The 26,409-nt window shown below is 29.2% G+C and overlaps 5 protein-coding genes across 15 annotated transcripts; all 5 read left to right on the top strand.

The window, feature by feature from the left end:
• Positions 1–227: 227 nt before the first annotated feature.
• Positions 228–8,679, top strand: LOC130666109 (protein real-time). 2 transcript variants are annotated; one of them, XM_057466818.1, is made up of 15 exons: positions 228–569; positions 2,289–2,438; positions 2,742–2,873; positions 2,962–3,090; positions 3,168–3,277; positions 3,356–3,726; positions 3,807–3,895; positions 3,992–4,129; positions 4,209–4,329; positions 4,399–4,523; positions 5,042–5,110; positions 5,543–5,783; positions 5,857–5,969; positions 6,277–6,416; positions 6,488–8,679. In XM_057466818.1, the coding sequence occupies exons 1-15, from the start codon at positions 507–509 to the stop codon at positions 6,555–6,557; spliced, it is 2,061 nt and encodes a 686-aa protein (XP_057322801.1). In that variant the 5' UTR covers positions 228–506; the 3' UTR covers positions 6,558–8,679. The 2 variants fall into 2 exon arrangements, with proteins under 2 accessions (XP_057322801.1, XP_057322802.1); XM_057466819.1 differs by lacking the exon at positions 5,042–5,110 and having other exon boundaries at positions 229–569.
• A 1,079-nt stretch (positions 8,680–9,758) lies between these two features.
• Positions 9,759–11,348, top strand: LOC130665496 (PHD finger-like domain-containing protein 5A). Its single transcript, XM_057465917.1, has 4 exons — positions 9,759–9,983; positions 10,640–10,840; positions 10,914–11,104; positions 11,188–11,348. The coding sequence occupies exons 2-4, from the start codon at positions 10,789–10,791 to the stop codon at positions 11,275–11,277; spliced, it is 333 nt and encodes a 110-aa protein (XP_057321900.1). The 5' UTR covers positions 9,759–9,983; positions 10,640–10,788; the 3' UTR covers positions 11,278–11,348.
• Positions 11,349–11,761: 413 nt separating this feature from the next.
• On the top strand, positions 11,762–13,969 carry LOC130665495 (kelch domain-containing protein 10 homolog). The gene is made up of 3 exons (XM_057465916.1): positions 11,762–12,636; positions 13,116–13,463; positions 13,543–13,969. The coding sequence occupies exons 1-3, from the start codon at positions 11,947–11,949 to the stop codon at positions 13,708–13,710; spliced, it is 1,206 nt and encodes a 401-aa protein (XP_057321899.1). The 5' UTR covers positions 11,762–11,946; the 3' UTR covers positions 13,711–13,969.
• A 642-nt stretch (positions 13,970–14,611) lies between these two features.
• On the top strand, positions 14,612–22,391 carry LOC130665425 (kelch domain-containing protein 10 homolog). Of its 10 annotated transcripts, none has more exons than XM_057465794.1 (8): positions 14,612–15,473; positions 15,547–15,942; positions 16,021–17,698; positions 17,778–18,696; positions 18,768–19,115; positions 19,195–21,481; positions 21,550–21,897; positions 21,977–22,391. In XM_057465794.1, the coding sequence occupies exons 6-8, from the start codon at positions 20,750–20,752 to the stop codon at positions 22,142–22,144; spliced, it is 1,248 nt and encodes a 415-aa protein (XP_057321777.1). In that variant the 5' UTR covers positions 14,612–15,473; positions 15,547–15,942; positions 16,021–17,698; positions 17,778–18,696; positions 18,768–19,115; positions 19,195–20,749; the 3' UTR covers positions 22,145–22,391. The 10 variants fall into 8 exon arrangements, with proteins under 10 accessions (XP_057321777.1, XP_057321785.1, XP_057321782.1 ...); XM_057465802.1 differs by having other exon boundaries at positions 16,021–17,897; positions 18,123–18,696; XM_057465799.1 differs by having other exon boundaries at positions 16,021–18,696; positions 19,195–19,376; positions 20,864–21,481.
• A 658-nt stretch (positions 22,392–23,049) lies between these two features.
• LOC130664793 (kelch domain-containing protein 10 homolog) lies at positions 23,050–25,374 on the top strand. Its single transcript, XM_057464888.1, has 3 exons — positions 23,050–23,901; positions 23,975–24,373; positions 24,452–25,374. The coding sequence occupies exons 1-3, from the start codon at positions 23,251–23,253 to the stop codon at positions 24,614–24,616; spliced, it is 1,215 nt and encodes a 404-aa protein (XP_057320871.1). The 5' UTR covers positions 23,050–23,250; the 3' UTR covers positions 24,617–25,374.
• Positions 25,375–26,409: the final 1,035 nt, after the last annotated feature.

Here is a 26,409-nt window from a genome sequence, read left to right as displayed (position 1 = left end):
AAAAGTCGCGCGCGGGAGATTTGAATTTCCGAATTTCACAGACAAAAAATAATGACTCAAATAGTATTATTACTTTATTTACAGTAATTAATATTTAAATTTAACTATTTCCTGTCATTAATTAATTAAAAATAACTAATTACAGTTAAATTAATCGTTAATTGTAAACAAGACTTAAAATTTAAAGACCTCGTCACCTCGTGTGGCGACATCGCATCAGAGCCACAGCCGTCAGAGTTACATTCGTCCGTGATATCTCGAGTTGTGACAATTGGATTAACAGCCGACCTAAAAAAATAAAATTATTTTATTTACTTCCTAAACAATACCTCAATATCCAATTAGTCATAATACAAATTAGTTCTGCAGTTATACTTTAAAGTGACAGCTTAAAAACCCGAGTTTTTAAAAATTAAAAAATAAAAAACAAAGTAACGTAAACTAAAAAGTGAACGTGTTGTGAAACTTGACCAGTTGTATAGAAAAAGTTTAAGAAAAAAGATAAAATGGTTCAACAGTACCAGTCACCCGTACGGGTCTACAAACACCCATTTGCACTTGTTATGCTGGTGCGTTTATTATTATAGATAGTGTTTGTAGCCTTCAAATAATTATCCTGTCATCAAACATTCATCTCTCGTACCAGCTACCTACTTTCTTCTAACTTATAGTATGTATAATAAGCATGTGAACGCGGGTATATAATGCCAATGCCAATTTATACTGCACGCCGTTTAATAGTAAACAGTATAAAGTTTAACTTTTTACCTTATGCACATTTACTTTGTTTATTTATTTCTTTACTTTAAAACTTATTTAATGTCAAAGGTCAGTCTTTGAACTTGGACTAAAACCTTGATATTCACAAACAATAACAGTTTTCATTTTTAAAATACTTAACATGTTAATTTACATACTGGATTTATTTTTTTAAAATTTTATCTACGCAGAAAAAAATTATTGATACAAAAAATTTTTATTTGCCCTAAGGAATTTTTATGATGATCCTGAAGTTAGCAGACAATTAAAATTTTTTGGATTTTTTTTCAACAAATCAAATACAAAAATACAACAAATAAAAATATGCACATGTAGAGAATTTAAAAAACTACAGGTGCAAATTTTTCAAATATTTTTTTTTTCAATAATTTATTGCTTAGAAAAAAATCGAAAAATTATCAGACGTCGGTTCACTTCAGTATTATGAAATTTTTATGATTCTGAAGTTAGCAGACAATTAACAATTTTTGGTTTTTTTTTTTCAATGTCAATTACAAAAAAAAAAAAAAAAAAAAAAAAAAAATATGCACATGTAGAAAATTAAAAAAGCTGTAGGTGCAATTTTTCAAAATATTTTTTTTTTATAATTTATCGTTTTAAAAAATCATTCAAAAATTATTAGATGTCGGCTAACTTCAGTATCATAAATTTTTTGCATTTTAAATTGAATAAAAAATTTTATTGGAGCAAGAAAATATTTTTTTTGTATATGTAATTAACTCATGATGCTGACAGCAGTCATTAAAAAAATTTCATTATTTTAAATAAAAAAAAAGTAAATACTGACAGGAAAAAATTTGAAAAAATTATGAGCGCCAATGCAGACATACGACAATTTTTTAATTACATATTTTGAATTTTGAATTTTCTAAGCATGAATTTTTTTATTTTTATTTTATAAAAATTTTTACTTATTATTTAAAAGTTTTAAAAACTGTCAGATGTCCGCTGACTTTACTGTCACAAAAAAATTAATGTGAAAAGTTTCAAAAATTTAGTGTATATTTTTAAAAAAATTTAGCTGGCAATTAACGGTAATTAAAAACACTTAAATTCTGGGATGTCGGCTACTTTCAGCATCATTTAAATACTTGTGATCATTACATACTTCACTTATCATTATTCATTATTCATAAATCATCAACAGTTATCCTCTTACTTTTTTTTTATCAATGCTTGTGGCTTGTCAAGCTTGTAAGTAGCTTGACTTTTTTAAAAATATATATCTATATTTATTATATTGTAAGGTATTTATATTAATATAGAATGAGGAGTTAAATTATTTTGATTGGTCATAATAAAGCTATTCATCATCGTAATTTTCAGACACGCTATTGATTATAGCAATCACTTGATACGACCATAGTCAATCATTAAAATACTAGAGACTAGATATATATATATATATATATATATATATATATATATTATACATATAGACACTTGTTAGCTAGATAGTAATTACTGCCTATTTTATTTCTGTTTTTTTATATACGATAAAAAAAAAGGCGTACGAGAAAAGATTTCCCACATGTCCACAAATTCCAGTATTTGTTGGATGTGACGTTACGAAAGATGAAGAAAGTCAAGGTGGAGCGATCAGAACTACTGAGAGACGATGCAAACTCAATGTTGAAGCTCCTTATATATTGAAAAAGGTTTTTTTATTTACTTATTTTTTATAATTAGTCCGCTGTAAAAAATCGGAAGTGAATCCACATTTTATTTAAATCCGAATTCACTCGGAGTTCCGGAGTTTCTTAAAAAAATTTTAAATTTTACTCTGAACCGGAGTTTAAATTTTAAAATGAACTTCCCTTCGGAGTAAATTTCACTCCGAGGAAATTTAATAAAAAAAAAATCACCCGCTTAGGATTCAATCCGCGTTCCCGCCGCAAATTTTTTACAGTGCAGTGATAGTAATTAATTTCCTAGAATAATATTTGTTTTAAATTTAACAGATTATCGGAGTTGACTTTGTGTACTTTGTACAAAAAAATGTCTTAGACAGACGTAATAGTATTTTAGAAATTGAAGCATGGAATGAAAGTTTTTCATCACGAGTTACAGTTATTGAAAAATGTAGATACTTTGTAAGTAATTTTATTAATTATTAATTATCATCATTTAAATAAATATTTAATTATCAGATACATTAATTTATTGTGATAAATATTTTAGATACATCCGGAAAATAGCGAGTGGACATGTTTCGAGCAGACAGCGAGTTTGGATATCAAAAATTTCTTTGGCTTTGAAAACTCAATGGAAAAACTAGCCATGAAACAGTACGCCCAAAATATAGCCAAGGTTTTAAATCAATTACTTACTTAATAACAGAGTAATTACTTAATAATAAATGAGTTTTATTGATTTGAATATTTTAGGGCAAAGAAATAATTGAATATTTTATAAATGAATTGAAAGAACAAGGGGTGACATACGTCGCGCCATGGGTTGAGCCTGAAAAAGTTCCTACTCCCGATGACGAAAAAACGTCAGTAATATTTTCTTCAAATTTTGTTTTTTGGAATCAAAATGAGACAATTTATTTATATAAAATTTTTTTCTTTAGCGTTGAGACTGAAGAAAGCAACGATCAAAATACCGTCGAAACGGAAACGAAATTGCCGACCAACAAAGAAATAAAATTATCCTCTGATTATATAGAAAGATATTTAGGTAAACTAGATTTAATGCAAGAGAGCAAATTGTTGCAGTTACGTCAAAGTATACAAGAATTGCGAGGCGCATCGGTGCCAAATGACGCGACATTGTTGCGTTTTTTGCGCGCACGTGAATTTATGGTTGACAAAGCTAAGGAAATGTTGACCCAATCGCTTCATTGGCGCAAGAAATTTCAAATTGACAAATTACTTGACGAATACGAGGCTCCGCGGGTCGTAAAAGATTATTTTCCCGGCGGATGGCATCATTGCGACAAGGGTGAGATATAAAAAAAATCGATAGAACTATTGAGCTAAAAAAAAATACTAGCACTACATGTAAATTATTGTCTATAATAGACGGCCGTCCACTTTATATTTTACGACTTGGACAAATGGACGTCAAGGGTTTGCTAAAATCGATCGGTGAAGATGAATTATTGCTGCTGGTATGAAAATTACACTGCTATTATTTTTATTATTATTCGTCGAACACAAGTTTGAAACTTCAACCGGCATTAAATAATTTATTTAAACACTTGTAGGCTTTACATATTTGCGAGGAAGGACTGTCACTAATGGAAGAAGCAACAACTGTCCTAGGACACCCAGTGTCCCAGTGGTGTCTGCTTATCGATCTTGAAGGATTGAATATGCGTCATTTATGGCGTCCAGGTATTAAAGTAAGCGAACATCAATAAATAACTACCGCATGTCTGTTAAAAAAAATACAAGCAAATATTATTGATAAAATAATTGCAGGCTTTGCTAAGAATAATTGAAATCGTCGAAGCAAATTACCCAGAAACAATGGGTAGAGTTTTGATAATTCGCGCTCCGAGATGTTTCCCAATACTTTGGACACTAATCAGTACATTTATACGTAAGTCGAATTGATTATGGTGTTGATTGGGTAAAGATAAAAATTAATTAATGAACGTGTTGATTTCAGATGAAAATACCAGAAACAAATTTATATTTTACTGTGGAACTGATTATCAAGAACAGAATGACGGAGGCCTAACGGATTACATCGATGCTGAATATATTCCCGATTTTCTCGGTGGCCCATCCGAGGTAATAAATTTTAATTCTGTTAATTTACTTTTAGACGTAAAGTAAAAGATCTAGTACCCGATCAGGGAACTAGTACTCAATCACTTCATATATTTGTATATTTATATATAATAAGGGTACTAGTTCCCTGATCAGGTACTAGGTCTTTTATCTTATAAATATACAAATATATGGAGTGATCGAGTACTAATTCCTTGATTGGGTACTAGTTCTTAGATCAAGAACTAGATCCTAAATCGGGTTCCAGGTCTTGTACCTTAGACTTAAAAAAAAAAAAAGCACATAAGTTAAAAGACCTAGTACCCGATTACTCCATATATTTGTATATTTATAAGATAAAAGACCTAGTACCTGATCAGGGAACTAGTACCCGATCACTTGTGTATTTGTATATCTATATTCACAAAATTTGACTAAATATAAATATACAAATACATGAGTGATCGGGTACCAGTTCTCTGATCGGGTACTGGGTCTCACCTTAATTATAATTTAATAAAACTTTGATAAACTGATAGGACAGTATTTTGGTTGATGAACTGACCATACCAACTTGGTATTACTCTAACATCGTGACAAATAACAACGTAAGATTAATTTATTAAAAAAAAAAGAACAAAAGAAAAAAAATAAATAAATTTATGATGCAATGTATCACGTTTTTTATCATCATTATCACGTGCAAAAAATGTATTCGTTATATTAAATCGTTCACTCGTGCAACGTGACGTCTTTTTAAATTACACACCCAGACAACGCACGAAACTGTCTTTAAATTTTTAAATTACCGATTAAAATCTTTTGTCTGTCACAATACTTGTTGTTGTCTAATTGTCGTATCAAAATAATGTCTCATACAAAACATTAATTACACATTTTACAATGACAAACATTTACATATTTATTATATTTGTAAGCATAGAATGAGTGCAGTGTCTGTCATTTTTTAAATAATCGATGGAAGCCTTATTTTCAAATGAAGTTATTAAATATGTACTGTATGTGACATATTATTTTAGACTTATGTTATGGAAGGGGGAGTGGTGCCCAAGAATTTATACAGATTGGATCTAGAAGCAGCCTCTAATGATCATGAGCACAGTTTATATCATTCTATCAGTTTAGCACACGGTCAGGTTCATCATGTTGCTATCAATACCAATGACCCTGGTGCTGTGCTCACTTGGGACTTTGATGTCATGCGTCACAATGTTATCTTTACTGTTTTGTATGAAAAACCAGATGCCTCAAATACCAACGGTAATTATTTAATTGCTATCTAATTGCTGATAAAAAATATACTTTGTTTATATTTATTCATTTTTTGTCACAGAATCATTGGAAGTTACTTCAGCTGATTCAGATTCATTGAAAGAGTGGAAAGAAGGCGTTAATTGTGTCAAAGTTGAATCGAGTGTTGTCTGTCATGACGGAGAAAGTATTCAGGTAAAAAAAAAAAAATTTTTTTCTACAAAATACCCGTAAAAAAAAATGTGGAACTGCAAGCTTGAGACTGACTAGAAGTTCAAGGGGAACTTTTGTAGTTTTTACGGTAAAAAAAAAAATTTCCCAGGATTTTTGGAATAAATTTTTTTTACACGAGTTGTTTTACTTTTTTTTTAATCTCCAAGTATCTGATAATGGGTCGTTGTGACCCAGTTATAAAAAGATAAGAAATTTTAATGTAGGGTAAAATGAGTCGGCTCTAAAAAATTATTAGAATTTAAAAATTAAGTGTTTTTTTAAATTTAAGGGCACACACATAATTCAAGAACCTGGAACTTATATTTTGCAATGGAAAAATCCAGATGAGGGTGAATTTCTTCCTTCTATCAGCTCACACAAAGCTCAGCTAATGTACTTCTATGAAGTATTACCATCTGCGCATTATCGGTAATTATTTTAAATAAATAAAAATATACTCCCTACTCAATTCATATATTTTTATCATTCAAATTTAACAGGGGATCAATGATGAGTCTTCAGTCGGCTGTAAGTGGACGTTCTTTTGCAAGCTCTTCGCTGTCCAGATGAGAGATAGATCTTCGTAAAGGAATCAGTATTGATCCTATTCCTGATACGTAAAAATAATAACAATAAATTTACTATCAAAGTCAATTCACAATAATGCAGAAGTAAAGTCAATTTTTATTTAAAATCAATTTAATTCTCATTGAAATAAATCGATTTAATAATTGTGTCAAATCAATATCGATCATAAATAATATTGATTAATTAACAAACTATAAATTTTACAAACAAAAATACAAACAAACATAATAATACTAATAATATACATACAGTTAAAAGGTGTTGGGAGTTATACGTTGACAAATTATTTTCATACATAAAAATATGAAGTAGATACGTAAAATAATTAATATAAAAACTATTAATCATTGCTCCATATGCATAAGTAATGAAACATATAAATATATATATATTTTTAATTTAAAAGAAGAAAGAATAATAAAATTTATAATAAAATATATAACTGATCTCTTCCATCGCAGGAATACAAAGAAATTATGTAAATAAATAAAAAATATATAAATTTATTGGTTAATGAGAATTAATCAAGAGCAAGATCAATTAAATCTGACGAATCGGTATATTAAGTATTTTAAAAATATGAAATTATATATAAAGATAATAAAATTATAATATATTTGTTGAGATATATAAAAAGAGGGCGATATTAAATTTTTTCCGTCCGTCAGATAATTGCTGTAGTTTTAATCAAAATGATTATTAATTATTAATGATAAATTTTAAGTCGATGCCAATAGAATTGATGAATTAGAGTGCTACGTAATTATATTAGTGACAATATTAGTTTTTTTTAGCTATTGCTTAAGTAGATTGCAGTTTTATATTAATTATTTTCATATATTGATATTGATATTGATATTAATAATGTTTTTATCAGCAATCATTGTAACAATAATATGATTAAGGGGGAAGCTGATCTGAGAGACTAAAAAAAGAGGATATTTTTGTGTGTGTGTGTGTTTTTTCAGTACGTTCATTATTAAAATTCTTAAAATTTGTGACATTATTAAGCAGCATTCCAAGAATATTCTCCTAAATTTTCATAGAAAAATATTGAAAAATGAGCCAGTGGTAGTGGGGAGAGACGAGTCACCAAAGAAAGTCTCCATGCCGTAGGCAAGATAACTCATGACTGCTTCATCTGAAATAAAAAAATCAAAAAGATTTCTTTAGTACAGAAGTTTATCTTGGATTTGAACGAAGAACAAAATATTCATTTTTGAATTTTTGGTAAAGGCGCAATAAAAAAATTCTGATTTTTACGAAAAATTGCTCTTTTTGTTTAATTAAAAAATAAGTAGTTTAAAAAAAAATCTTTCGTTCAAATCCAAGATAAATTTATGTACGCAAGAAATCTTTTTGGCTTTTTGATTTCAAATGAAGCATGAAGACTTTTTTTTGAGGTGACTCGTCTCTCCCCACTACCACTGGCTTATTTTTTAATATTTTTTTATGAAAATTTAACAGAATATTCTTGGAATGTTGCTTAATAATGTCACTAATTTTGAAAATTTGAATAAAGAACGTACTCTGAAAAAAAACACACAAAAATATCCTCGTTTTTTTTTGTATCACAGATCAGCTTGCCCTTAAAATCGCTATTTTATTTACAATTATTTTCTTTGGCAACTCGTTAGTCGATTATCGAAAGATTTATATATTTTTTTGGAGTTTTATAGATATATTAGCAATTGATATCAATCACGACGAATTACAAATAAAAATAAAATCACTAGTTGATTAGTAAATAGTAAAGTTATTAATAAAAATTAATAATTAGATGAAAATAAATAAATTAATCGAGTTGATCGTTGATAAATGTGAAAATAAATTTTTATTTGAAATAAAATATAAATTTTATTGATATTAAAAATTATGAACAATCGAAATTCGTTTAATTATAAATTCTATTAAAGTAAATAGACTTATTTTGACATAAAACGTAAATATTAACAAGCATTTTAAATCCATGACCAGAATTTAAAGTAAATGAAAAAAAAAAGCATTTGTCGCATTTTAAAAAATGATAATTATTCTTTTGTGTTAGAAATTTAATTTATGATTATGTATTATAAAAATAAATATAACAAACGTTACAATTTCACTGTCTTTATTTTTTTATATACAAATAAATTTTATTTATTTTTTTCTCTTTTTAAAATATTAAAAACTTTGTCTTTTTTGTTTAAATAATTAGTATACTTATTTACTACAATAAGTTATTCTTAGATAAATATATAATCAGTTCTTTCTTATCTTCTTTTAAATTCATATTTTCTTTAATAAAATAGATCTGTTTTATAGCTGCCTAAATTAACACTCTACGCAACTGACTCTAGAAATTATATTTTAAATAAATAATATATCAAAATATTAACTATCAAAATAAAAGACCCAATTATTGACCGAGTATCAGTCGGACTTAATTTTATTTAATTATCTTGGGTAAATAATCCAGTCCTCGTCCTTAAAAATTAGCAATCTTTGAATTATTTCAAAAAATCAGTGGCTCTGTTCATTAAAAAAATTACTAAGAAGTTTTTCAAAAGAAACTTGGCCTATAAAATGAAATTGTTTGATAAAAAAAAAGTAATCGATGAATAAACGCAGAAAATTTTAAATTTTAAATGAAAGTGAATGAATTTATCATGTCAGTAATTGGGCTTTTACTAATTATTATTTAATTACTAATAACTGAATACTGTTGTATTTTATGTAATAATATAATTATAAAATAAATAAATTTTTAATTTATATTTTAGTTTAGTTTTTTTATTAATTTTAGAAAGAAAAAAATATTTTTAATCTTGTAGCCTGGTAATGAGTGACACCGGGACAGCAAATTTATTAATTGTCATTTTTATTTTTTATTCTTAATTATTATTATTATTATTATTATTATTATTATTATTATTATTATTTACTTTTACTTTTACTTCTACTTACTGCAATTTAAAAATTATATTTTAAATAAACGCGCGCTTTTATGAACTGCGCGTAGAACGCCACCATTTTTATTTTTTATTCTTAATTATTATTATTATTATTATTATTATTATTATTATTATTATTATTATTATTATTATTTACTTTTACTTCTACTTACTGCAATTTAAAAATTATATTTTAAATAAACGCGCGCTTTTATGAACTGCGCGTAGAACGCCACCATGTTTTTGACGGGGAAATGATTAACTGAAAAAACGAGAGTGAGTTGATGGAAGTAAATAAATAAATAAGTAAATAATATTCATCAACATTTTATTTAATTAATTAATAAAATATAAGTGATAAATTAATTATTAAGCCTAAATTTCTTCATCGAATACAGTTTAAATTTCAAAAATAATTTATTGGAACGCTTTATTTTAAATTAAAATATTTTTACTAACCAAAAAATATCTCCAGGTAAATTATCATTACTGTACAATAGTCATCTGATACACACATACTCTGTTTAAAAAAATTAAAAAAATCTAGACATCTGACACGTGCTCTCACGCTCAGAGTACTGTTTTTTGCGAGAAAAAAGAAGAATTTTTTTTTAATACTTTAGTGTGCTTAGCACTCTTCCGATCACTTGTCTAATATCTCCAAAGCCGAAAGATATCAAATGGAGACCAGGATTTTATCAAGACCGGTGTCTAAGAAGTTATATAAAAAATCGAGACTCGCTGCCTAAAAAATTCATAGACCATTGACACTTTTTAGACAAATCCATCAAGAAGTGTCCAATGATGCTCTAGATTCGTTCAGAATTTTTAAACAGACTCTAGTGTGATATAGAAAAATAAATGAGTGTGAATGTAGCAGACATCAGACAAATTTAAAATTGTTAATAAATAAAGTAAATAATTTTAAAAAAAATATTTACAAAAAATGCACTTATTAATTTTTGAATTTTTCAAAAGTGCATTTTTTCAAAATTTTACTTCATTAATTATTTACTCTATTCATTTATAATTTTAAATTTGTCTGATGTCTGCTGCATTCACCCTCATAAAAATAAGCCGAGTGTTTGTAAAATAAAATTACATATTTATAAATTTATTTATGACCCACAGATTTTCCGGTTCATCGCTAATAGACCTTCAGCATAATAACAGATAAAAATTCACCAGGTGATGAAAAAATTAAATCCGTGAGCGCATTTAGATCTGAAGTTACAAGCAATCCACACACTTGATCTTTAACAAAATTATTATTTTATAAAATGGCGAAACATCATGCGGATTTGATATTTTGTCGAAAACAGCCGGGTGTTGGTATGTATAATTTATTATTTCATTAAATTAAAAGGATCAGTGATAAATCTTTGATTAATTTTTTGTTCTTTAGCTATTGGACGTTTGTGCGAAAAATGTGATGGCAAATGCGTGATTTGCGACAGCTACGTACGTCCTTGCACCCTCGTAAGAGTTTGCGACGAATGTAACTACGGTTCCTATCAAGGACGATGTGTAATTTGCGGAGGGCCAGGAGTCTCGGATGCTTATTACTGTAAAGAATGTACTATTCAAGAAAACGACGTATGTAGTTTTTTAAAATTTATTTATCCCAGTGCGCCAACGCTTACTCTTACGCTGACTAATTTATCATTCTTTTTTTACAGAGAAACGGATGCCCGAAAATAGTTAACTTGGGCAGTTCTAAGACTGACCTGTTCTATGAAAGGAAAAAATATGGATTTAAGAAACGTTAAATTTAATAAATTATATTGGTAATAATTTTCAAACTTTGATAATTAAATAAAAAAATATACATCTTAACAAACTTAATTTTTACTCTTATCCTGATTTTCCTTCCAACGAACGCGTCGCGATTTCGCGTGTGAATTCGCTGGTGGAAATTTTTCGGAATTTTCTCTGAAAAACTCGGTTCTAAAGTTCTAAAGATTTTTTAAAAGTTCTAAAAACTTTCTCAGAGTTTTTTCAGAGAAAAGTCCGAAAAATTTCCACCAGGGTTGACAGAGAATCTCTCTTGCAATGATAGATTTTTAAATTTGAATTTACTAACAAATTAAAGATGGAAATTAATGCAGTGACCCGATAGCGAGACTTTTCCTGGTCGTTGGTGTCAATTAGTTACGATCAAGTTGACATCTAAAAATTTAAATTAAGATTTGAATAATTTATTCTCTAGCTTATCGGCGGATTTATTTTTCTGAGGTCGCTGTCATCGAGATATTTATCTGCGTTTCGTATAAAAAACAAAACAAGCTAAAGCTAACCTTTGAACTGGTACTGAAAAAAAAACACAAGTTACTTGAAATAAAATTTTAATTTTAATTTACCAATAAAAATTGCATGAGTATTTTAATTTTATTTATTATTTTAAAAATTCATTAAAAAGTTTTATAATTATTTTAAAAATGTACGCATTCAAGCCGCATGTCTTTACTGAACATTCACCGAATAGTATTGCGAAACCTGAAGGAAGAATGAAATCCAAGATACGATGTGATGGTAAAAATTTGTATATTTACAATGGCAAGGATCCAACTGTCGTGGATTATCGAGATCTGTCAGATGATCTTCTATTCGTTGCAACAAAACCTGAGTTCCGTGATGTCTGGGTGTATAATTTAGCCGGGCAGCAGTGGAGATTAATGAGAAACGAGAGTACATTACCAGACAATAATGATTTAATTTTCGGTAGCATTTTTGAATCAAATTATTTAGTTATCTGCACAATACGAGTACCGTTCAATGACGAGCAGTCAAGTCGGAAATGTCGATTACACATTTGCGATTTAAGTACCGAAGGTGTTCTTGTCCAGGGGACAAGTGGTCAAATTCCATATCCTTCATTTGCACTTAATTTGATTCGTCATGGAAAATATTTTTATACTGTGGGAATCACGAGAGATCTTGAAGAATTTTCCGATGTGTATAAACTTAATATGGAAAATGGTGTATGGGAAGTTGTCTATAGCTGTCGAGGACTTGATGCCAATGAACCACGTGGTAGATCGGGTCATACTTTAGTTTATGGGAACAATATGATTTATATATTTGGCGGTGCTGGTGATGGTCCTGGACTTGATGCATTTTCTTTTATCGTAAGCATTTTTATTACGCTGCTTAATTTTTTTATACCCTCGCAGATTTGAATCACGGTGGAAACACGGTGGGTTTGTTCCATTTTACCACTGTGATTACGCGGTGTATCCACCATGATTCCACGGTGGCTTTACCACTGCGTATACCCGGTGGTGAAATGGAACAAACCCACCGTGTAACCACGGTGGATCTATGGTGTTTAAATTTCCACCGTGATTCAAATCTGCGAGGGTAAAAATAATGATCCTGAAGTTAGCAGACGTCTAATAATTTTTGGATTTTTTTTAGACGATAAGCCGAAAAAAAAAATATTTGAAAAAATTGCACCTTTAGTTTTTTAAATTTTCTACATGTGCATATTTTTAGATTTTGTTTTTTTGTAATTGATTTATTCAAAAAAATAATTCGAAAATTACTAATTGTCTGCTAACTTCAGGATCATTGAAAATAAATATTTATGTAAAATGTTTTATTTCAGAAAATTTCGGCGTTTGATTTAGAAAACTGCTGCTGGAAAGTAGTGGAGACTCATGGTGATGAGAATTACATACCGCACTACCCAACTGAAAGAGAAGACTTCGGGGTGACGAGTTACACTGACCCGGATTCGGATGAAATAAATGTGATAGTATCTGGAGGAACAGTTGATCATAATGATGCCTTCAATGATGTCTGGAGTCTGAATCTCTCGAGTTTGAAGTGGACGTGTCTTGAGAAATATGGTACTGTCTTACCTTGTTATGTTGATAGTCACTCAATGACCATTTCTCCAGCTGGGAAATTATTCACATTCGGTGGATATATTTTCAATAATGATATGGAACAAGTAATTATTGCATTTATATATAATTGTAAATTGTCAATCCTATTAATGTTTGAGTAATTAATTCTGATAATTTATTTAGGGAACTTGTTCTTCTACTTTACACTCAACTTGGCTCAGGATTCCCAATCTCACAGACATGTGCTGGGAAGCTGTTTTCCATTACTATCCAGATTTGAAATCAATGACTGACAAAGAAATCATTTCCCTGGGCATTCCACCGCAATTACTCAAGTCGCGTATTAATTAATAAAATATTTATAAGTAAATTTACTGTATTTATTTTTTTATTTATAATACTAGCGCTTAAAATTGTAATGGTCATAAATTTATTTTAATTCAAATTTATTACTCTCTAGTTGACCTATTGCTGATAAATCTTTTAAGAATACAGTACAGGTTTTTTTATATCAAAAAATTGTCTCTATAAACATTTAAGATAAATAATTCAATAGTTGAATTATTTTTAAAGTTTGCTGTTATTTTTTTATAATAAAAAATGTCACTAAAAAATTTAATTTATTTGTTTTTATTTTATAATATATAATTTTTATATCGAATACGAAATCAACCCATTTTACCCCGACAATAAACGTCTGTAGACATCTACGCAAACAGAATATTGGTAATGACAATTCTGTCCAGAACTTAAGTCTCAATGACACCTGTCTGTCAATGGGTATCCTAGTACTGATGAATTGCAGGTGGGAAATTGAAGCATTGACAGATTAATGAATTATTCATCGACTTTGAGGCCATTTTCAAACAGTGCCGCAACTTTTTCAAAATTTTTAATGATTCAACTGTCGTACGTTTATCAAAATTTTATCAATTAACGGAAAAAAAATTAAAGGATTAATTGAAAAAAAGAACAATAGTCGCTAAGGATTTGAATTTTTGAATTTTGTACGCTATAATTTACTCAACAAGTTTCGTTTAACTCTTTATTAATAATAACTGTAATTATTTTTTTAAAATCTATATCTGGGTGAAATTGCAACCACGTTGTCTTTTTTTCAATTACGGTTTTAATCTTTTTTAATTAATTAATAAAATTTGAATACGGTTTGACAGTTGAGTAATTGAAATTTTTTAAAAAGTGGGGGCACTGTCTGAGAATTTATTTTCTAGCTTATCGGCGGATTTATTCTACTGAGATCAATAGATTGATATTGCCGAAATATTCATGGGCGTTTTTCTATAAAAAATACAACAACTCAACTTTTGAACCCACGCAATAAAAAATAAAGTAAATAACTTCAAATAAGATTTCAATTTATTATTTAAAAACTGCATGAAGATTTTGATTTTATTTATAATTCTAAAAGTGAATAAAAAAGATTGATAATTATTTTAAAAATGTACGCATTTAAGCCGCATGTGTTTACTGAACATTCACCGATTAGTATTGCGAAACCTGAGGGAAGATTGATATCAAGCATACGGTGTGATGATAAAAATTTATATACTTACAATGGAATTATTCTAACTTCTAGTGGAAGAATCAATTCTCGTGATCTCTGGGTGTACAATTTGGCCGGGCAGCAGTGGAGATCAATGAGAAACGAGCATTTTTTACCATGTACACATGAGTTAATTATCGGTACCATTTATGAATCAAATTATTTGGTTATCTGCACAATACAAGTACCGTTCAATGACGAGCAGTCAAGTCAGAAATGTCTATTACACATTTGCGATTTAAATACCGAAAGTGTAGTTGTTCAAGAGACAAGTGGACAAATTCCAGATTCTTTATATCCACGTAATTTAATACGACATGGAAAATATTATTATACTGTCGGAATCACAAGAAATAATGAAGGCTTTTCCGATGTGTATAAATTAAATACGGAAAATAATGTATGGGAAATAGTTTATATCTGTCGAGGACTTGATGCTAATGAACCATATCGTAGATCAGGTCATACTTTAGTTTATAGTAACAACATGATTTATATATTTGGTGGTGGACGTGATGATGATCCCGTATTGGACGCATATTGTTTGAAAGTTGGTTCATTTTTTTACGTTGATAATAAATTCATTTATGAAAATAACTATTTATTAAAATGTTATATTTTAGGAAATATGGGCGTTTGATTTGGAAAAATGCTGCTGGAAAAAAAAAGACACTCATGGTGATGAAAATCACACACCGCAATATCCGAGTAATAGAGAAGGATTCGGTATAACGAGTTATACTGATCCAGATTCTGGTGAAATCAATGTAATAATATCTGGAGGAACAGGTTTCGATTATGAATATTGTGATGAAGATGGTTGGCAAGGATACTACCTAAATAACATGGTTGTGTTCAATGATGTCTGGAGATTGAATCTCACAAGTTTAAAATGGACGTGTCTCGAGAGATTTGGTACTGTCTTACCTTCTCACGTTGAGGATCATTCAATGACCGTTTCTCCTGCTGGAAAATTATTCACATTCGGTGGATTTATTTTCGGAAATGATATGAGACACGTAATTATTCAATTTATATATAATTTCAATTGTCAATGCTATTAATGTTTGAGTAATTAATTCTGATGATTTATTTAGGGAACTTGTCCTTCTACTTTACACTCAACTTGGCTCAGGATTCCCAATCTCACAGACATGTGCTGGGAAGCTGTTTTCCATTACTATCCAGATTTGAAATCAATGACTGACAAAGAAATCATTTCCCTGGGCATTCCACCGAAATTACTCAAGTCTCGTATCAACTAATAAAGTATCTATGAATAAATACTATGTATCCATTTAAATATTTATGACACACTAACTTGAAATTGTAATGGTCATAAATTTATTTGGAATAACATTGATTACTCTCCAGTCCATCAATTGCTGATCAACCCTAGTAGCTATCTTAGTCATGATCTTGGAACCATAGTATCCCTGATTAAACAACTGAATTCGATCGAATAAAACAGAATGAAATTTTTAATTCTATTTAATTCAGATAAATTCTGTTAATTCGGTAGCTAACTTAAAAATGAATTCTGTCTAATTCGGCAGGAAAACCAGAATTTGTCCAAATTACAACGAATTTAAATAATTCTATTCGATTTAATTCTGATTAATTCGAAAATAATTCTCCAATTTCTGGTTCTGAATCCGAATTAAAGTGAATTAAAACGAATTTGAAATTTTTAAATCGGTTTTATTTTGTTTAATTCAAATTCAAATTTTCAATTCAGTTGAATTCTGTTTTGCGGAACTCGACAGAATATAACAGAATTAAAATTTTTAATTCGGTCGAATTCAGTTGTTTACCCTGATTAAAAAAGTGAATTGAAAAGTATTGAAAATTATTTCAATTCTTTTCAATCCCTCGGCGGTTTTGGAAAGTATTGAATGGAATTGAAATTTTGATCGTCTGAATACTTTCCAATTCCAAAGTAGAATTCGAAAGTATTGAAAAGAATTCAATCTTTCATCATTTCAATACCATCCAATATGGAATTATTTTGGTATTGAGAAGGATTCAGAAAGATTCAAAAATTTCAATTCATTTCAATCTTTTTCAATCCCACACTTGATCCGAAATGTCGGATTATTTAGGTATTGAGAAGGATTCAGAAAGATTAAAAATATCAATTCATTTGAATCTTTTTCAATTCCTCGGAAGTTCAGAAATTCTTTTATTATTTTGGGATTGAAAAGTATTCATTTTATGTCAAAATGAAAACCTTGGGGTATAGAAAGTATTCGAAAGGATTCATTTCTCATCTTTTTCAATACTTTTCAATTCACTTTTTTAATCAGGGTAATCAGGGATATATAGATATAATATTTCGCTGTGTTCTCCTTGACTTGCTCAAAATTTGATCCAAAATCAATCAATATTGCCACAAGGGAATTGTTTCAGAGTAAAGTGCGACTTTTTTTTATATTCAAAAATTTTTTCTATTAATTCGTAAGATAATTAATCCAATAGTTTAATCATTTTTTAAGTTTACGGTTATTTTTTTACAATAAAAAATGTCACTAAAAAATTTTCTGTCATTGTTTTTATTCTCTAATAATTTACGTCACTAAGTAGACAGTTTATTTTTAATTAATATTAAAAATTGTATTTTTTTTTATTATTTATTTTACGAATATTAAAACAACCCATCATACTCCGACAATAAACGTCGGTAGACATCTAGGAAAACGGAATGTTGGTGATGACAATTCCGTCCAATAAACTTCTGTCTCAATGACACCTACTCACCTATGGATACACATCCTAGTACTTATGAATTCAAGTTAAAAAATTGAAGCAGTGAGATAAATAAATAATTTATTGATTTCAAAAATTGATTTTCTAGTTTACGCTGATAATCCGCCGAGATTTGATTTACTGAGGTCGCTGCCGTCGAGATATTAATGTGCGTCTGATATATAAAGTTGAACGAGTTAACTTTGTAACTGATACATCAAAAAATAACGCAAGTTACTGCAAATGATATTTTAATTTATCAATATAAATTGCATGAGTATTTTAATTTTATTTATTATTTTTAAAATTCACAAAAAAGTTGTATAATTATTTAAAAAATGTACGCATTTAAGCCGTACGTTTTTACTGAACATTCACTGAATAGTATTGCGAAACCTGAAGGAAGAATGAAATCCAAAATACGATGTGATGGTAAAAATTTATATATTTACAGCGGTGAAGATCCAACTGTTGTGACACATCGAGATGAATCGGGCAATGTTTTATTCGTTTCACCAAAACCAGAATTTCGTGATATCTGGGTGTACAATCTAGCTAAACAACAATGGAGATTAATGACAATTGACAGTAATTTACCAGATATCAACGACTTCATTGTTGGTACTATTTTTGAATCAAATTTATTATTTATTTGCACAATACGAAGACCTTTTAATCGCGAGCTATCAAGCCGCAAATGTCGATTACATATTTGTGATTTAAATACCGAAAGTATACTTGTCCAGGGGACAAGTGGTCACATTCCATGTCCTCCATTTGCAGTTAATTTGATTCGTCATGAAAAATATTTTTATATTGTCGGAATCGAAGAAGTTTATGGATACTTTTCCGATGTATATAAATTAAACATGGAAAATGGTGTATGGGAAGTTGATTATATCAGTCAAAGACATAACGACCATATACGAGGTGCCAGAATGAACCCTACTTTAGTTTATGGTAACAACATGATTTATAAATTTGATGGTGATAGTAGTGATTTCGAACTTGATGAATTTTATTTAGAGGTAAGCACTTTTACTACGCTGAAAAATTTTTTTATAACAATATAAATATCTATGTAATTGTTTAATTTTAGGAAATTTCGGCGTTTGATTTAGAAAAGCGCTGCTGGAAAATAGTAAACACTCTTGGTGATGAAAATCACATGCCGCATTATCCAACTGAAAGAAGAAATTTCGGGTTGACGAGTTACACTGATCCAGATTCTGGTGAAGTAAATGTTATAATATCTGGAGGAAAAGATTATGAATATAGAGATACCTTGGATGATGTCTGGAGATTGAATCTCACAAGTTTAAAATGGTCGTGTCTCCAGAGATTTGGTACTGTCTTACCTCATCACGTCGAAAATCATTCAATGACCGTTTCTCCTGCTGGGAAATTATTCACATTTGGTGGACATATTTCAATTAATATGGAAGATGTAAATATTAAATTTATATATAAATGTTAATTTTTATTGTTATTAATCTTTGAGTAATTAATTCTAATCATTTATTTAGGGAACTTGTTCTTCTACTTTACACTCAACTTGGCTCAGGATTCCCAAACTTGAAGACATTTGTTGGGAAGCTGTTTTCCATTACTATCCGGACTTGAAATCAATGACTGACAAAGAAATCATTTCCCTCGGCCTTCCATTGCAGTTACTCAAGTCGCGTATTAATTAATGGAATATTTATAAGTAAATTTACTTTATTTATTTTTTTATTTATAATACTAGCGCTTAAAATTTTAATGGTCATAAATTTATTTTAATTCAAATTTATTACTCTCCAGTTGACCTATTGCTGATAAATCTTTTAAGAATACAGTACAGTAATTTATTTGTTTTTATTTTATAATATATAATTTTTCTATCGAATACGAAATCAAGCCATTTTACCCCGACTATAAACATCTACCCTGGCGGTTTTGAATCACCCTGCAAATAGCCTGGAAACACCCTAGGAGTGGAAACACAGTGGAATCACGGTGGATCCAGGGTGGTTACACGGTGGGTTTGTGCCATTTTATCACCCTGATTCCATGGTGGTTACACGATGTTTTCACGATGGTTACACGGTGTACCCACCATGATTCCACGGTGTATTCACCGAGATTTCACGGTGTATCCGCGGTGTACGTGGAATCACGGTAGGTACAGCGTGTAACCACCGTGGAATCAGTGTGGCTACACCGTGTAACCACCGTGGAATCACGGTGATAAAATGAAAAAAACCCACCGTGTAATCACCGTGGATCCACCGTGATTCCAGGGTGTTTCAAGGGTGATTCAAAACGTCAGGGTAGGTAAACGGAATGTTGGTAATGACAATTTTGTCCAATAAACTGTTAGTCTCAATGACAGCTATCGTCTATGGGTATTCAAGTACTGATTAATTGAAGCATTGACATATTAATGAATAATTTATCGATTTACTTATTAAAAATTTTTAATAACTCAGCTGTCAAAATTTTATCGATTAGTGAAAAAAAAGTTGAAGAATTAATTGAAAAGAGGACAATTGTCGCTGGGAATTCGAATTTTCAAAGTTTGTGCGCTAAAATTTATTTGATAAATTTCGTTCAACTCCTAATTAATAATAACTAGTAATTTTTTTTTAATTTTATATCATTAAGAAATTGCATGATACTGAAGTTAGCAGACGTCTAATAATTTTTGAATTTTTTTTCAGACGATAGACCACAAAAAAAAAGTATTTTAATAAATTGCACCTGTAGTTTTCAAAATTTTCTACATGTGCATAATTTCATTATATTTTTTTGCAATTGATTTTTTGTAAAAAAAAAATTCAAAAATTTTCAAATGTCTGCTAACTTCAGGATTATGAAATTGTAACTACTTTTTTTCCAATTAAGGTTTAAATTTTTTGATTAATTAATAAAATTTGAATCCGATTATGACAGTTGAGTAATTGAAAATTTTTAAACAGTGGGGGCACTGTCTGAGAATGTCCTTAATAATTTGATTTGTAGCTTATCAGCGGATTTATTTAACTGAGATCGATGTTATCGAGATGTTTCATATAAAAAGAATAAAAACAAGTTGAATTGATGCATGAGAACTTTAATTCTATTTATTATTTCAAAAATTCATTAAAAAGTTTTATAATTATTTTAAAAATGTACGTATTTAAGCCGCATGTTTTCACTGAACTTTTGCCAAAGGGTATTGCGAAACCTACAGGAAGAATGAACTCGATTATACGATGTGATGGTAGAAATTTATATATTTTCAATGGCGAGGATCCAACTGTTGCGGATTTTATAGAACTGTCAGATGAATTTCGTGATTTCTGGGTGTACAATTTAGCTGAAGCACAATGGAGATTAATGAAGAATGAAAGTAATTTACCAGATTATAATGATTTAATTTTTGGTACGATTTGTGAATCAAATTATTTATTTATTTGCATAATACAAACTCCTTTTAATAATAAACTGTCAAGTCGCAAATGCCGATTACATATTTGCGATTTAAATACCGAAAGTATACTTGTCCAGGCAACAAGTGGACAAATTCCATATCCTACCTTTTCAATTAATTTAATTCGCCATGGAAAATATTTTTATACGGTTGGAATCAAAAGAGATAATGGAAAATTTTCCGATGTATATAAATTAAATATGGAAAATGGTGTATGGGAAATTGTCTATACCTGTCGAGGACTTGATACTAATGAACCAGTTGGTAGATCAGGTCATACTTTAGTTTATGGGAACAATATGATTTATATATTTGGTGGAGTTATAGATGGCCCCGGACTTGATACGTTTTCTTTTGTCGTAAGCACCTTAATTATGTTGATAAATTTGTGTATAATTAAGTATTTATGTAAAATGTTTTATTTCAGAAAATTTCGGCGTTTGATTTAGAAAACTGCTGCTGGAAAATAGTAGAGACTCATGGTGATAAGAATTACATACCACACTACCCAACTGAAAGAGAAGACTTCGGGGTGACGAGTTACACTGACCCAGATTCAGATGAAATGAATGTGATAGTATCTGGAGGAACAGTTGATCATAATGATGCCTTCAATGATGTCTGGAGTTTGAATCTCTCAAGTTTGAAGTGGACGTGTCTTGAGAAATATGGTACCGTCTTACCTTGCTATGTTGATAGTCACTCAATGACCATTTCTCCAGCTGGAAAATTATTCACATTCGGTGGATATATTTTCAATAATGATATGGAACAAGTAATTATTGCATTTATATATAATTGTTAATTGTCAATCCTATTAATGTTTGAGTAATTAATTCTGATAATTTATTTAGGGAACTTGTTCTTCTACTTTACACTCAACTTGGCTCAGGATTCCTAAACTCACGGACATTTGTTGGGAAGCTGTTTTCCATTACTATCCAGATTTGAAATCAATGACTGACAAAGAAATCATTTCCCTGGGCATTCCACCGCAATTACTCAAGTCGCGTATTAATTAATAAAATATTTATAAGTAAATTTACTGTATTTATTTTTTTATTTATACTAGCGCTTAAAATTGTAATGGTCATAAATTTATTTTGATTCAAATTTATTACTCTCCAGTTGACCTATTGCTGATAAATCTTTTAAGAATACAGTACAGATTTTTTTATATCAAAAAATTGTTTCTATAAACATTTAAGATAAATAATTCAATATTTGAATTATTTTTAAAGTTTGCTGTTATTTTTGTATAATAAAAAATGTCACTAAAAAATTTAATTTATTTGTTTTTATTTTATAATACATAATTTTTCTGTTGAATACGAAATCAAATCATTCTACCCCGACAATAAACGTCTGTAGACATCTACGCAAACAGAATATTGGTAATGACAATTCTGTCCAGAACTTAAGTCTCAATGACACCTGTCTGTCAATGGGTATCCTAGTACTGATGAATTGCAGGTGGGAAATTGAAGCATTGACAGATTAATGAATTATTCATCGACTTTGAGGCCATTTTCAAACAGTGCCGCAACTTTTTCAAAATTTTTAATGACTCAACTGTCGTAAGTTTATCAAAATTTTATCAATTAACAGAGAAAAAATTAAAGGATTAATTGAAAAAAAGAACAATAGTCGCTGAAGATTGGAATTTTTGAATTTTGTACGCTAAAATTTACTCAACAAGTTTCGTTTAACTCTTTATTAATAATAACTGTAATTATTTTTTTTTAATCTATATCTGGGTGAAATTGCAACCACGTTGTCTTTTTTTCAATTACAGTTTTAATCTTTTTTAATTAATTAATAAAATTTGAATACGGTTTGACAGTTGAGTAATTGAAATTTTTTAAAAAGTGGGGGCACTGTCTGAGAATTTATTTTCTAGCTTATCGGCGGATTTATTCTACTGAGATCAATAGATTGATATTGCCGAAATATTCATGGGCGTTTTTCTATAAAAAATACAACAACTCAACTTTTGAACCCACGCAATAAAAAATAAAGTAAATAACTTCAAATAAGATTTCAATTTATTATTTAAAAACTGCATGAAGATTTTGATTTTATTTATAATTCTAAAAGTGAATAAAAAAGATTCATAATTATTTTAAAAATGTACGCATTTAAGCCGCATGTGTTTACTGAACATTCACCGAATAGTATTGCGAAACCTGAGGGAAGAATAATATCAAGAATACGGTGTGATGATAAAAATTTATATATTTACAATGGAATTGATGTAACTTATAGTAGAAGAATCAATTTTCGTGATCTCTGGGTGTACAATTTGGCCGGGCAGCAGTGGAGATTAATGGAAAACGAGCATTTTTTACCAGGTACACATGAGTTAATTATCGGTACCATTTATGAATCAAATTATTTGGTTATCTGCACAATACGAGGACCGTGCCATGACGACCGGGTAATTCAGAAATGTCGATTACACATTTGCGATTTAAATACCGAAAGTGTAGTTGTTCAAAAGACAAGTGGACAATTTCCAGATTCTTTATATCCACTTAATATAATACGACATGGAAAATATTATTATACTGTCGGAATCACAAGAAATGATGAAGGCTTTTCCGATGTGTATAAATTAAATACGGAAAATAATGTATGGGAAATAGTTTATATCTGTCGAAAAGATGATGTCTATGAACCAGATGGTAGATCAAGTCATACTTTAGTTTATAGTAACAACATGATTTATATATTTGGTGGAGGTGGTGATGATCCCGTATTTGAAGCATATTGTTTGACAGTTGGTTCATTTTTTTACGTTGATAATAAATTCATTTATGAAAATAACTATTTATTAAAATGTTATATTTTAGGAAATATCGGCGTTTGATTTGGAAAAATGCTGCTGGAAAACAATAGACACTCATGGTGATGAAAATCACACACCGCAATATCCACCTGATAGAGAACAATTCAGTGTAACGAGTTATACTGATCCAGATTCTGGTGAAATGAACGTAATAATATCTGGGGGAGCAGGTTATGATTATGAATGTTATTCTAACGATTATGGTGAGGAAGAATACGATAGAAGTAACATGGTTCCGTTCAATGATGTCTGGAGATTGAATCTCACAAGTTTAAAATGGACGTGTCTCGAGAGATTTGGTACTGTCTTACCTCGTCACGCTGAGGATCATTCAATGACCGTTTCTCCTGCTGGAAAATTATTCACGTTCGGTGGAAGTATTTTTAATAAAATGACAGAAGGAGTAATTATTAAATTTATATATAATTTAAATTGTCAATGCTATTAATGTTTGAGTAATTAATTCTGATGATTTATTTAGGGACTTAGTTCTACTTTACACTCAACTTGGCTCAGGATTCCCAAACTCACGGACATTTGTTGGGAAGCTGTTTTCCATTACTATCCAAACTTGACATCAATGACTGACAAAGAAATTACTGCCCTCGGTATTCCACCGAAATTACTCAAGTCTCGTATCAACTAATAAAGTATCTATAAATAAATACTATGTATCCATTTAAATATTTATGACACACTAACTTGAAATTGTAATGGTCATAAATTTATTTGGAATAACATTGATTACTCTCCAGTCCATCAATTGCTGATCAACCCTAGTAGCTATCTTAGTCATGATCTTGGAACCATAGTATCCCTGATTAAACAACTGAATTCGATCGAATAAAACAGAATGAAATTTTTAATTCTATTTAATTCAGATAAATTCTGTCTAATTCGGCAGGAAAACCCGAATTTGTCCAAATCAAAACGAATTTAAATAATTCTATTCGGTTTAATTCTGATTAATTCGAAAATAATTCTCCAATTTCTGGTTCTGAATCCGAATTAAAGTGAATTAATACGAATTTGAAATTTTTAAATCGGTTTTATTCTGTTTAATTCAAATTCAAATTTTCAATTCAGTTGAATTCTGTTTTGCGGAACTCGACAGAATATAACAGAATTAAAATTTTTAATTCAGTCGAATTCAGTTGTTTAATCAGGGATATATAGATATAATATTTCGCTGTGTTCTCCTTGACTTGCTCAAAATTTGATCCAGAATCAATCAATATTGCCACAAGGGAATTGTTTCAGAGTAAAGTGCGACTTTTTTTTATATTCAAAAATTTTTTCTATTAATTCTTAAGATAATTAATCCAATAGTTTAATCATTTTTTAAGTTTACTATTATTTTTTTACAATAAAAAATGTCACTAAAAAATTTTCTGTCATTGTTTTTATTCTAATAATTTACGTCACTAAGTAGACAGTTTATTTTTAATTGATATTAAAAATTATCTTTTTTTTTATTATTTATTTTACGAATATTAAAACAACCCATCATACTCCGACAATAAACGTCGGTAGACATCTAGGTAAACGGAATGTTGGTGATGACAATTCTGTCCAATAAACTTCTGTCTCAATGACACCTACTCACCTATGGATACACATTAGGGTGTTTCAAAAAAATAAAACAATTTTTTTTTTTTTATGGTATTCAAAAATTGAAAGTATATCTGAAAATAAAAATTTTGGTACCATTCTGAGCTCTCAATAACGATATTAAGGTTTGCCTCAATCCATTTTTCTATTTTCCATTTAAATAACACGGAAAAAAATTTTTTTTTTTTTTAGAATTTTCCAGCTCATAAACCAATCAACTGATTTTTATGCACAACAACCGTTTTTGTAGGAAATTGAAAGCTCTACAAAAAAAGTCTCTTATCATTTTTTTATAAATCCCGCTATTCAAAAGTTATTTAAGCTTCAAGTCAAATTTATAGTAAATTTTGAGATTTTTTTACGTTTCCGGTGAAACTATCAGTCTTATCCAAAAATATCACAGGAACTTTTTTGTAGATAATTTTGTTCTCTACAAATTATTACGAATAAAGTTTTTCGAAATTCTGCGTTGTTTTCAACTTATTTCCATTTCAATGTCAAGCTCTTAAAAAAATAGATTTCTGATTAATTTTAAGAGCTTGACATTGAAATGAAAGTAAATTGAAAACAATGCGGAATTTTGAAAAATTTTATTTGTAATAATTTGTAAGGAATAAAATTATTTAGAAAAAAAGTTTCTATGACATTTTGTAATAAGACTGATAGTTTCGCCGGAAAAGTAAAAAAATCTCAAAATTTACTATAAATTTGACTTGAAGCTTAAATAACTTTTAAACAGTGGGATTTCTCAAAAAATGATAAGAGACTTTTTTTGTAGAGCGTTAAATTTTCTATATAAAGTTTCATTGCGCATAAAAATCCGTTGAG

Source organism: Microplitis mediator, chromosome 3, assembly GCF_029852145.1.
Source record: "Microplitis mediator isolate UGA2020A chromosome 3, iyMicMedi2.1, whole genome shotgun sequence".
NCBI lineage: Eukaryota > Metazoa > Arthropoda > Insecta > Hymenoptera > Braconidae > Microplitis > Microplitis mediator.
The sequence above is the reverse complement of the archived record's forward strand: the minus strand, read 5'-3'. Positions and strand labels throughout refer to the sequence as shown.

What these genes read in the sequence shown, in the direction of transcription:
- LOC130666109 (XM_057466818.1), top strand. Translation starts at nt 507, where the DNA reads ATGGTTCAACAGTACCAGTCACCCGTACGGGTCTACAAACACCCATTT. An exon ending in CTCCTTATATATTGAAAAAG is followed by an intron (nt 2,439 to 2,741) that starts GTTTTTTTATTT and finishes TAAATTTAACAG; the next exon opens with ATTATCGGAGTTGACTTTGT. An exon ending in ACGCCCAAAATATAGCCAAG is followed by an intron (nt 3,091 to 3,167) that starts GTTTTAAATCAA and finishes TGAATATTTTAG; the next exon opens with GGCAAAGAAATAATTGAATA.
- LOC130665496 (XM_057465917.1), top strand. Translation starts at nt 10,789, where the DNA reads ATGGCGAAACATCATGCGGATTTGATATTTTGTCGAAAACAGCCGGGT. An exon ending in TCGAAAACAGCCGGGTGTTG is followed by an intron (nt 10,841 to 10,913) that starts GTATGTATAATT and finishes TTTGTTCTTTAG; the next exon opens with CTATTGGACGTTTGTGCGAA. An exon ending in GTACTATTCAAGAAAACGAC is followed by an intron (nt 11,105 to 11,187) that starts GTATGTAGTTTT and finishes CTTTTTTTACAG; the next exon opens with AGAAACGGATGCCCGAAAAT.
- LOC130665495 (XM_057465916.1), top strand. Translation starts at nt 11,947, where the DNA reads ATGTACGCATTCAAGCCGCATGTCTTTACTGAACATTCACCGAATAGT. An exon ending in TTGATGCATTTTCTTTTATC is followed by an intron (nt 12,637 to 13,115) that starts GTAAGCATTTTT and finishes GTTTTATTTCAG; the next exon opens with AAAATTTCGGCGTTTGATTT. An exon ending in TCAATAATGATATGGAACAA is followed by an intron (nt 13,464 to 13,542) that starts GTAATTATTGCA and finishes TAATTTATTTAG; the next exon opens with GGAACTTGTTCTTCTACTTT.
- LOC130665425 (XM_057465794.1), top strand. Translation starts at nt 20,750, where the DNA reads ATGCATGAGAACTTTAATTCTATTTATTATTTCAAAAATTCATTAAAA. An exon ending in TTGATACGTTTTCTTTTGTC is followed by an intron (nt 21,482 to 21,549) that starts GTAAGCACCTTA and finishes GTTTTATTTCAG; the next exon opens with AAAATTTCGGCGTTTGATTT. An exon ending in TCAATAATGATATGGAACAA is followed by an intron (nt 21,898 to 21,976) that starts GTAATTATTGCA and finishes TAATTTATTTAG; the next exon opens with GGAACTTGTTCTTCTACTTT.
- LOC130664793 (XM_057464888.1), top strand. Translation starts at nt 23,251, where the DNA reads ATGTACGCATTTAAGCCGCATGTGTTTACTGAACATTCACCGAATAGT. An exon ending in TTGAAGCATATTGTTTGACA is followed by an intron (nt 23,902 to 23,974) that starts GTTGGTTCATTT and finishes GTTATATTTTAG; the next exon opens with GAAATATCGGCGTTTGATTT. An exon ending in TTAATAAAATGACAGAAGGA is followed by an intron (nt 24,374 to 24,451) that starts GTAATTATTAAA and finishes TGATTTATTTAG; the next exon opens with GGACTTAGTTCTACTTTACA.